At 33.4% G+C, this 12,656-nt stretch overlaps 1 protein-coding gene and 1 non-coding gene across 2 annotated transcripts in view; both read right to left on the reverse strand.

Moving 5' to 3' along the window:
- Positions 1-6,928, reverse strand: part of LOC134707060 (proliferation-associated protein 2G4-like) — a 39,942-nt gene extending 33,014 nt beyond the window's left edge. The window contains exons 1-4 of the mRNA XM_063566544.1: positions 6,798-6,928; positions 5,220-5,348; positions 2,491-2,596; positions 1,981-2,050 (exon numbers count right to left, since the gene is read on the reverse strand). Coding sequence (XP_063422614.1) covers positions 1,981-2,050; positions 2,491-2,596; positions 5,220-5,348; positions 6,798-6,882 — 390 coding nt within the window. The 5' untranslated portion in view covers positions 6,883-6,928. The remainder of the gene's footprint in view (positions 1-1,980; positions 2,051-2,490; positions 2,597-5,219; positions 5,349-6,797) is intronic.
- Positions 2,795-2,926, reverse strand: LOC134708681 (small nucleolar RNA SNORA57). The gene has a single exon (XR_010105878.1). It is a non-coding gene; the product is annotated as a small nucleolar RNA SNORA57 (small nucleolar RNA).
- Positions 6,929-12,656: the final 5,728 nt, after the last annotated feature.

Genomic DNA, 12,656 nt, shown 5'->3' on the forward strand with positions numbered 1-12,656 from the left:
TTTTCTGCCGGGAAACATAACATTCACTCTGTGGTTAAAGTTTTTTAAATTTTAATAACTTTCTTTAACTATCATGGGTTTGTACCAAACTTGGACAGAAGCTTGTTTATGATCATAAGATAGTATCCAGAAGTAAATTTTGTAAAAAAATAAATCCAGTTAACATAAAATACAGTCTGCACTTTAAGTTTTTAAAACATTTATTCGATTCATAAACTATCCTGAAATGTATACCAAACTTGGACAGAAGCATCTTACAATCAAAAGATAGTATCAGTAGGAATATTTTTATTGATTGTTTTCCTCATTTTTGTTGAGCCTGGGAGTTACAGCAAAAGTAGGCGAGACACTGGGTTCCGCGGAACCCTTACAAATTTTTTAGGGTTTGATTTAGCTTTTATAGCTTGCTGTATTATATTTCAGTTGCTGAATCAAGGATGCAGGAGCTCTATACTTTTCACTTCGTCTATCTGTCCGTCAACTATTTTTGTCAAGCTAAAGTCAAAAATTATATACAGTAGAAACATGAAATGTTATGTAATACACGGTTGTTAATAATATAAAAAAAAAAAAAAAAAAAAAAAATACCTACCTACTGTCCCTTCAAAATTTCAAGGGGATGATTGGAAACACAACATTATTTTTTGTAGGCCTAAATTTCCTGCAACATTCCAAGATTTTTTATTTAACACAAATATACATAGCAATCTCTCTGATTTTCAAGGTCAAAGTTCAATTTACACATTCACAGCTGCTTCAGTTTTATATGATTGTGAACTGTGCAAGCAGAAATTTTAAGATGCATAACTTTAAGATCTCGTTAATATTGAAAGACTGCCTTAATACTGATTAAAAGTTCAAGTTATGAATATTTATTATCAAACCTCAGTGTGCTTGCCAGGGGTGGACCAGGATCTCTTTTAACAAATGTGTGCTCCCACCCCTCCACTATTTTTTTCTTTTTTAGCCCATTTTCCCTATTTTTAGGCCTAGTTTTCCATTGCCCCCAACATCAAATCATTGATCTATCTCTGATTGCAACTAGGGGTATGTGATTTTAACAAACAACTCAATTAAATCCAATCATGATGTGCAAACAGTTGCATAAATTCATTGAACAAGTGATAACAAAAATATACAGGTATACATGGAGTATTTGAACAGAATACTTTGTATTGCCTTACAAAAAAAATGACAAAATTATTTTACAAAATGTAGTTTAAGATATCAGCAATATTCTGTCGTTAGAATTGAAAATAATTTATGTTTTGCTTCTTCCCATAAATTGGATCTTGAAACTTTTTCCTTTCCTCTGAAAATAATAATAATATAGTGAACTTGTACCCTTGACTTTCACACGATTCGGACAGTGTATTATGTCATTCCACATCCCAGAAACATAGGTACATACAGTATATATAACAAAACAACATGATATACGCAGCAAAAGGTTTCTGACAGTGATTGTTGTAATAAAACCTTTCTCATCTCAAAATTAAATTAATTTTGATACCCTCCAATTTTGCCTTTACAAAAATAAATTAAGAATTTTAAATTTGCCTCTGTTGGTGGTAGTAAATTATAAAGAAAAAAATTGCTTCTGTAGGAGGTGTCTGCATTTTAAAAAAAACCCACTTCTATTGGTGGTGGTGGAACAGAAAAAAACACTTCTCTACCATTGCCGAACTTGAAAAATATCACTTCTATGGGGGGTACCTTGAATTTTCAGGTGCCTTCCTTGGGGTTGAGCTATGTTTAAATGGAATAGCCCTAATAGTGAACGGGTTTTATTTAGACCTTTGTTACTGCATAAATGAACTGTGTTGGTAAGTTCTCGCTGATAAAGCAGTGTTCTAATTTTTTCCTTAAACAATGATTGCTCATGTAATCTGTTGTTTTCCAGAGGTTTTACACAATCTGACACTTAATAAATATTTTCTAACGAATCTCCCAAATCAACTGCACACTTTCAATACCTACTGCTGAAGCTCCAACAACAACTGTATGAGCGGCTACAGCAATAAATCCATCTATCTGTGCACCTAAATCCCTGAAATTAAATAACATAAATTCATACTTCTTCACAACTGATGTTGTCAAAAAGATCATACAATGATGAAAACATGACTTGCACTTTCAAATTCTGAAATTATAATAATGGTAAAATTTAGCCATAAATTATACTGGCTAACAGTTGCTATATGTATCAGAAACATTCTTTATGTCCCTGATTTTTTTTACATGTAACTATAAATAGATTTATTATGTTATATGTATAACTTTTGAATGAACCAGAACATAATAATTCAATGATTGATTGATTGGTGGTTGATTTACCTTTGTATATACATCAGCACAAAAAGGTTATAAATTGTAGAGAAAAATAAATATTTGAAGCATCTGTCTTCGATGTTACAAACTGTTTCAATTCACTGCACCTACTAAACATATTATACTACCTCAGATTGAATATAAGCAATCAAAACTTACACTTTCACAACATCCCCTTCCTTTAATAATATGTCTGCTTCACTTTTTAGTGGTGAAAAGTGACATATACAATTGTTCACAGATACACAGGTTGGGAAGGCTATACCTAAAATAAAAATTTAAATGGTATGACTACAAGATCAGCATTATTTTAGTTATTATAAAATCATAAAATGTCAATTCAAAGACCATCTTTAATTTCTGAATTTTTGTGATGTTTTTATTTAACAGCTATGCACATTTTTTACATGCCAATTCCAGTCATCAGTGCTATTTAAAAAGAGATTATTCTTAAATTTCATTATTTTGTTGTGAACATAGAGGAGGGATCTGAAGTATGTAGAACTTCAGCACCGAAGACAGTTCACATTTTATATACCACCATCACATACATGGTAAGTTACCATTCAATACTTAACATGCCAAGAATAGGTGGACAATTATTATCATACCAAAACTAGAGGCTCTAAAGAGCCTGTGTTGCTCACCTTGGTCTATGTGCATATTAAACAAAGGACACAAATGGATTCATGACAAAATTGTATTTTGGTGATGGTGATGTGTTTGAAGTTCTTACTTTACTGAACGATTTTGCTTCTTACAATTATATCTATCATGAACTTTGCCCATTAGTAACAGAGAACTATATTTGGTAAAAATTTACATAAATTTACCAAATTAATGAAAATTGTTAAAAATTGACTATAAAGGGCAATAACTCCTTAAGGGGTCAATTGACCATTTAGGTCATGTTGACTTATTTGTAGATCTTACTTTGCTGAACATTATTGCTGTTTACAGTTTATCGCTATCTATAATAGTATTCAAGATAACCAAAAACGGCAAAATTTCTTTAAAAATTACCAATTGGAGGGCAGCAACCCAACAACCAGTTGTCCAATTCATCTGAAAAATTCAGGGCAGATAGATATTGACTTGATTAACAATTTAACTTCTTGTCAGATTTGCTCTAGATGCTTTGGTTTCATAGTTATAAGCAAAAAACTGCATTTTACCCCTATGTTCTATTTTTAGCCGTGGCGGCCATCTTGGTTGAATGGCCAGGTCATCGGACACATTTTTCAAACTAGATACCCCAAAGATGATTGTGGCCTAGTAGTTTCAGTGGAGATTTTGTAAAAGATAACTTAGATTTATGAAAAATGGTTAAAGATAGACTATAAAGGGCAATAACTCCTAAAGGGGTCAACTGACCATTTTGGTCATGTTGACTTATTTGTAGATCTTACTTTGCTGAACATTATTGCTGTTTACAATTTATCTCTATCTATAATAATATTCAAGATAATAACCAAAAACAGCAAAATTTCCTCAAAATTACCAATTCAGGGGCAGCAACCCAACAACCGATTGACTGATTCATCTGAAAATTTCAGGGCAGATAGTTCTTGACCTGATAAACATTTTTATCCCATGTCAGATTTCCTCAAAATGCTTTGGTTTTTGAGTTATAAGCCAAAAACTGCATTTTAACCCTATGTTCTATTTTTAGCGGTGGCGGCCATCTTGGTTGGTTGACCAGGTCACGCCACACATTTTTTAAACTAGATACCCCAAAGATGATTGTGGCCAAGTTTGGATTAATTTGGCCAAGTAGTTTCAGAGGAGAAGATTTTTGTAAAAGATTACTTTAATTTACGAAAAATGGTTAAAAATTGACTATAAAGGGCAATAACTCCTAAACGGGTCAACTGACCATTTTGGTCATGTTGACTTATTTGTAGATCTTACTTTGCTGAACATTATTGCTGTTTACAGTTTATCTCTATCTATAATAATATTCAAGATAATAACCAAAAACAGCAAAATTTCCTCATAATTACCAATTCAGGGGCAGCAACCCAACAACCGATTGACCGATTCATCTGAAAATTTTAGGGCAGATAGATCTTGACCTGATAAACATTTTTACCTCATGTCAGATTTGCTCTAAATGCTTTGGTTTTTGAGTTATAAGCCAAAAACTGCATTTTACCCCTATGTTCTATTTTTAGCCGTGGCGGCCATTTTGGTTGGTTGACCGGGTCACGCCACACATTTTTTAAACTAGATACCCCAATGATGATTGTGGCCAAGTTTGGTTTGATTTGGCCCAGTAGTTTCAGAGGAGAAGATTTTTGTAAAAGTTAACGACGACGGACGAGGACGAACGCCAAGTGATGAGAAAAGCTCACTTGGCCCTTCGGGCCAGGTGAGCTAAAAAGGTGCAATGTACTCAGAAATGCCAATAAAAGGTCAACAGAGTTTAACTTACATAGAAGACGAAGTGGAGGATAGCATTTCATTTGTCCAATACCATCAATGTTCATATAAATTTTCTTTTTCTTTCTCACAATGCATTTAATTCTATACCTTGATATAGCTAGCATTGGCAGAGACATTGGTGTAACATTCACAAATCAATCAATCAAACTAATAACCTATGTAAGTCAGTCATCTTGTTTGAGGTTTTATTACTGTTTATTGAAGTTACTTCCAAATTACAATGTACATTTCACAAATAGGGCTGTCAAAGAAAATATTATGCACTCACCTGTTTCCCTGTGAGCTTAGGGCATCATCCCCAATGGGGCCAGTACAAGCAATGTATGGATTCATATCATTTATAAAATAAGGCCTCATCCTTGATAACAATTCAATTGTGTAGCAACAAAATATATATTTGTGTAACATCATTTCTAAAAGTAAAATTTGGTAAAACATTATACCTTTTTTCTTTTCTTTATCTTTTCTGAAAACTTTCCCCGTTTCTTCAGTTAGTCTGGTGTCTCCAAATTCACAAATACTACTGACTGAAGCTCCCTCTACACATTTTGATACAACGTCTTTTAAAATAACTGTAAATACACATATATAAGTATCTTTATTGAAATGCTTTATAAAACAACATGTACATGATATCTTGATGTGTGAACTATTATGAATTTTCATGGTAATTGTTCCTCTTCACTTTCAAGTCAACAGGTCTCAATTTTTCTCTTTTTTTAAATTGTGGGAACCATGTCTAAATTTCAGTTGGGATATACTATGACTGAGTCCAATATTTTACTTCAAATTTTATTTCTATTATCTATAAACCCTCATGATGGAACTGCCTCTCGATAAATTGTACATGTGTAAATACTTTTAACAATAATTTGGTGAAATGTCTTTCTTTTTTTTTCTTTTTTTTTATTTTTACAATATAATCATTGAGTATTCTTAACATTTAAATAAACTTAGAATAATACATAGTCAAATTGTTAAACAAATATAATAACTGTTAACATCAATTTAGTCATAAAAGCCAGTTCTCTGAATCTTTTTTCCCTGAAGAAATCTTTAACAGCACGAGATATATTGTTGTTGAATAGAAAAAAAAAACTTTTTTCCCTTCTGATCCTAAGCAAAAAATCTGCTGGTCATTGCCAAATTCCTTGCCATTATAATGTCAAATGCAAATTACCAAAACATGTGTAGACTTTCTCAAAATTATGGCCAGGGTGTCAGTGATTTTCCTGCCTTTCTATTCAGGGGAATAACAGCTCTGTTCCCATTCAGAAAATACATCAAAATTTCCCCATCTGACAGAGTTCACAAAAACTTTTTTTCCCTGGTGGTCCTTGAAAAAAATCTGTCGATCCTCACAATTAATTCTATTAAAAATATTAAAATTGTCTCGGTCCTATGCAAAATATTGATGGTAAAATTCTCAGGACCACCACTTTTTCATGAACTCTGAACTGAACCCATAAAATTCCCTGCTGGTTAAATCAGCATCTGGTCAATGTCCCAAACTATTGAATTATTTACATTTTTGTGGTTTCTATACATGAAGGTATTCAATTTGTTCAACTGATTCCTATTAAAATCATTATTACATTTAAAATAAAGATCATTTATATATTTTTGGAATCATTTATATATATTTTAATATACCAATTATTGGATGTCAATTGACTGTATGGGTGAAGATTTTACTTTTTCTATGGTTTAACTTGTACCCCAGAAATTATTCCCCCTTAAAAAAATCTAATACCCGTATGGCCATGTGGATTCACTCGCTGTCAACTCTTTTCAAATTGCCCAGGTTTGTCCATACTAAGAGTAAAAATTTATAGTGTCAGAGACCATATTTTTATCAAATACTAAGAGATGTATGGGTCTTGTGCAATAATGAACATCATGGTCAACCACGTTTTTTTGTGTGCGCCATACATTTTAAAATTAAAAGGCTTATACGACATTTTTTATAAATAAAATGTTTTGGTTTGGTTTAAGCATGATGTTTCATATCATTAATTTACCATTGACCATATCTCCGGTCATTTTATATTTAGTAACAACAATATCTTGCGCTGGAGTAGGTTCTTGTTCATCATTGTCCGCCATTTTGGAATTCACGTGGTTCCCGTAGATCGCAGAGAATGGCGGGAAATAAAAATTTGAAGGGGAATAACTGTAAAAAAGAAGTTTTTGCTTTCATAAAAGCGTGTAATACTTATCGTACTTAAGGTTTATGAACCCTTCTGTAGCCATTTTTGTACGAACTTTTTAAACTTCAATTGTATCAAAACTACAGATATAATGAATAATAGAGATAGGCCATTGTGTACATATTCCAAGGGGAAACTGGATGCAAAGCATTACTTTTTACTGTTCCATTGCATTTAATAGAAAAAGACGACTTTGTAGCAAATAAATCAAGATTTTTGTAGAAAATCCACAGCCTTTATCCTTGTACTCTCATATTTGGCAATTTTATGACTGATAGATATAGGATTATTGCATGCAGTGCTAGCATTGATATCCTTAAAACAAGTTTATAAATGTAGTTATTGGTTAAAACAAACTATAAATATGGCCAAAATCAAGTACACCTTTTACGGTGCGCTCGACTTTAGTGACTCAGCACGAGGTGTTTTGGAATTTACAGGTTGCTTAGAACTTTTTGTAAAAAATAAACACTAGCACATCATAGAAAATCAAGTGAGTAATTTATGTTTCAAATTTTATAACAAAAATCTCTGTATTAAAGGCTGTGGATTTTCTACAAAAATCTCGATTTATTTGCCACAAAGTCCTCTTTTTCTATCAAATGCAATGAAACAGTAAAAAATAATGCTTTACATCAAGTTTCCCCATGGAATATGTACTAAATGGCCTATCTCTATTATTCATTATATTTGTAGTTTTGGTACAATTGAGGTTTAAAAAATTCGTACAAAAATGGCTACAGAAGGGTACATAAACCTTAAACAGTTCTCGATACAGTTATAAATTCATCTCCACATAAAGATGGAATTTTCCAGAATTTGCATTTTTGATTAGTTTATATGGATCTGGTTGATATTATTATCACCAGCCCAGTAGTCAGCACTTCGGTTTTGACATGAAAATCAATCTTATAACTTGAAAAGAAGATATGTCATTATGGTCATTTTTATAAATTTCCTGTTACAAATCTTTGAATATTTCGAAAAAACTACGGATTTTCTTATCCCAGGAAAAAATTACCTTAGACGCATTTGGCACAACTTTTTGGAATTTTGGGTCCTCAATGCTCTTCAACTTTGTACTTGTTTGGCTTTATCTATGTGTTATAGTTGTCTCAGGCTTTATTTACTATTTTGAACTGAGTTTCACTGATGAGTCTTGTGTAGACGAAACGCGCGTCTGGCGTATTAAATTTTAATCCTGGTACCTTTGATAACTGTTTCGATGGAAGTTGAAGCTAAGAAGATACAAAATGTTCAGTAGGCCTCAGTAGCTATCATGCGCATCCTCCTGGTGGTTTTGATTATGTATGATTACTTGGCAGTTTCTATACTGTCTGGTTCATATTTGTTAATAGGACCAAATATTTCATGATAAATTGTTAAATTTCGCGAGCCTTAAAACAGATATATATGTTCTTGAGGGGTATTTGCAAAAAAATACCAGTCGTGAGAATGAATTTCCCTCGCCTTAAGGTTCGCGAAATTTAACATAATCTCGACTGGTATTTTTCACAAATACCCCTCCTTAACATAAAATATCCCATATCTGCTATTATTGTTACATTTTGCTTTACTCACAATTTGGTGTAGCTGAAGCACGTTGACAATTGTGGATGGATTACAATCGGATCAATCTTGAATGAGGGGGACCTTGAATGGTATTTCTGTACTGGTGACAGATCATTGACTATTCTGAAATGGTAACAGTACATTGGCTATTATGGAAAGGTAACAGCTATTACTTTGACTGACTATTCTGGAATGATAGTTCAAGTCAGAGGCGGATTTAGGGGGGGGGGGGGAATTTGGTTGCTTATATAGGAAATCACTGAAGCGTGACTGAAGCGGGCCCCCTCTTAGGTCAGTCAGTGGGCCCCACTTATGAAAATTCCTAGATCCGCCACTGCAAGTACATAAGCATTGACTATTCTGAAATGGTTCTACTATATATTGATTATTATGAAATGGTAACAGATTGACCATGTTGAGTCTTTTGGAATGGTAATTCAGTACATTCGATATTCTTGAATGGTAACAGTACGCAATCTTTTAATATTCTTATGCATCGACAATTCTGGAATGGTAACTCTGCACTCGTAATGTTTCAGCACATTTAGCATTCTTGGAAAGCCTATTCTGGAATGGTCACAGCTCATTGACTATTCTTTAAAGGTAGCAACACATTGACTATTCTGGAATGGTAACAGTACATTGACTATTCTGGAATGGTAACAGTACATTGACTATTCTGGAAAGGTAACAGTACATTGATTATTCTGGAATGTTAACATATTGACTCTTCCATAATGCTAACAGTATATTGAATATTCCGCAACGGTAACAGTACATTCTTTTTCTGGGATTGTAACAGTACATTATTCTTGATTATTCTAGAATGATAACATCACATTGACTATTCTGAAATGGAAACAGTACATTCGCAGTTCTGGAATGGAAACAGTACGTTGACTAATCTAGAATGGTAAAAGCACTTTCGCAATTCTGGATTGGTAACAGTACATTGACTATTTTGGAAATGGAAGCAGTATATGATTAACTTTTTTGGAAAGGTAACAGCACAATGATTATTTTGGAATTAAAGCAGTACATTGACTTTTCTGGAATGGTAACAGTACATTGACTATTCTGGAATGGTAACAGTACATTGACTATTCTGGAAAGGAAACAGCTCATTGACTATTCTGGAATGGTAACAACACATAGCTATAGACTATTCTGGAATGATAGTTCAAGTCAGAGGCGGATTTAGGGGGGGGGGGGGGGCAGGGGGCCCGCCCCCCCTTTTTGGGAAAAATGTGGTTGCTTATATAGGAAATCACTGAAGCGTGACTGAAGCGGGCCCCCTCTTAGGTCAGTCAGTGGGTCCCCACTTATGAAAATTACTAGATCCGCCACTGCAAGTACATAAGCATTGACTATTCTGAAATGGTTCTACTATATATTGATTATTATGAAATGGTAACAGATTGACCATGTTGACTCTTTTGGAATGGTAATTCAGTACATTCGATATTCTTGAATGGTAACAGTACGCAATCTTTTAATATTCTTATGCATCGACAATTCTGGAATGGTAACTCTGCACTCGTAACAGCACATTTAGCATTCTTGGAAAGCCTATTCTGGAATGGTCACAGCTCATTGACTATTCTTTAAAGGTAGCAACACATTGACTATTCTGGAATGGTAACAGTACATTGACTATTCTGGAATGGTAACAGTACATTGACTATTCTGGAAAGGTAACAGTACATTGATTATTCTGGAATGTTAACATATTGACTCTTCCATAATGCTAACAGTATATTGAATATTCCGCAACGGTAACAGTACATTCTTTTTCTGGGATTGTAACAGTACATTATTCTTGATTATTCTAGAATGATAACATCACATTGACTATTCTGAAATGGAAACAGTACATTCGCAGTTCTGGAATGGAAACAGTACATTGACTAATCTAGAATGGTAAAAGCACTTTCGCAATTCTGGATTGGTAACAGTACATTGACTATTTTGGAATGGAAGCAGTATATGATTAACTTTTTTGGAAAGGTAACAGCACAATGATTATTTTGGAATTAAAGCAGTACATTGACTTTTCTGGAATGGTAACAGTACATTGACTATTCTGGAATGGTAACAGTACATTGACTATTCTGGAAAGGAAACAGCTCATTGACTATTCTGGAATGGTAACAGCACATAGCTATAGACCATTCTGGAATGGTAACAGCACATAGCTATAGACCATTCTGGAATGGTAACAGCACATAGACTATTCTGGAATGGTAACAGCACATAGACTATTCTGGAATGGTAACAGCACATAGACCATTCTGGAATGGTAACAGCACAAAGAATGGTAACATCACATAGACTATTCTGGAATGGTAACAGCACATAGACTATTCTGGAAAGGTAACAGGACATAGACCATTCTGGAATGGTAACAGCACATAGACTATTCTGGAATGGTAACAGTGCATTGACTATTCTGGAATGGTAACAGCACATAGAACATTCTGGAATGGTAACAACTCATTGACTATTCTAGAATGGTAACAGCTCATTGACTATTCTGGAATGGTAACAGTAAATTGACTACTCTAGAATGGTAACAGCTCATTGACTATTCTCGAATTGTAACAGCTCATTGACTATTCTGAAACGGAAGTTGCATTACATTGACTATTCTGAAATGGAAGTTGCAGTACATTGACTATTCTGAAAAGATATAAGTAAATTTGCTGTTCTGGCAGGGTTAAAGTACATAATAAAGGCAACAGTAATATACCGCTGTTCAAAAGTCATAACTCGATTGAGAGAAAAAAAATCTTGGTTACAAACTCAAACCGTGATAAACTCACATCAACTATAAGAGGAAAAAAATGAAACAACAGAGTCACTGTCATAATCCTGACACAGAACATTTTGAGAAAATGTAAATGGCGGGTTGAACCGTGTGTTGTGGCTAAACAAACCTCGCCCTTTATGGCAATGTGGAATATACCGCTAACATTACAACATTACGAGACAGTACAAATAAATGCAATCTCAAGGACAAAGGAATACATTTATAAATAATATAATACTAGTAGTGCATTTCAACCACAGAATAACAACGAATACCTAAAATAATTTAGGACAGTACACAAAAACCGCATAAGAGAATTGCGAATAGTTTGTCACACGAATGTATCAACGCCACAAAATTGACGTCATACATGTAGGTAAATTTCTAAAAATTGGAAATAAATCTATTAGGTTTGTTATTATATTATTTGACGTAATTCATAACTATTACAAGAATATTGATATTGAATTGTGTTAATAATATTGTTCAACTAACTGCACATCTAACTAATAGTTATCAAAGGTACCAGGATTATAAGTCGGTATTTCTTACAAATTAAACTGTGTAAAACAAATAAATCATGTACCGCAGTTAGTTTAGACACAGACACACCGCATGGGTCAACCAATTCGTGATGGTGTCCATGAAATTTACGGAGCGTCTTTTTTTTTTATTATCTTTCAGCCTTCTCATAACTTCGTTTGAGCAGTTTCTGCTTAATATGAAGTCCGTATAGTGTGAACATGCATGATAATAGCTTATCAACTGACATATTTAAACACCATATGATGAGGCAGATGGTATGTTACTGCTGAGAAATGGGAAATTGATAATTGGGAAGTTGAACTCGTTCCGTTTGTCATAGATTTAAGTGCAAAGTCGTCCATCTGTGTCAATACTGAGGAAGAGGTATGAAACAGTCCTTCTACTATTAGAAGTATCCTTAATTTCAAGTCCATTTAGATATGCGAGATATAAGAACTAGCTGAAATATGGATTTTTCAGTTATAAACAACATCAATTTATACCTGAAAGTAAAATTAAATAATTTCTCATGGTACTTTTTCTTTTTGTCTTTAAGAAAGTTCTGAATGAAGTCTGCTTCATACCAATACAAAAACAAATCGTCCAGTAGGGGTGCACATGGCAGTTATGCACCTATTGGAATACATACCGTATGTTGAAGAATCATTCCTCCACACTAAAATAAATAAATATTGTCGATAAAAAGTTCAGCATTTTCATAATATTATCTTCAGTATAATTTCTGGTAGAATTATTGTGGTTCT

Source organism: Mytilus trossulus, chromosome 2, assembly GCF_036588685.1.
Source record: "Mytilus trossulus isolate FHL-02 chromosome 2, PNRI_Mtr1.1.1.hap1, whole genome shotgun sequence".
NCBI classification, from domain to species: Eukaryota; Metazoa; Mollusca; class Bivalvia; order Mytilida; family Mytilidae; genus Mytilus; species Mytilus trossulus.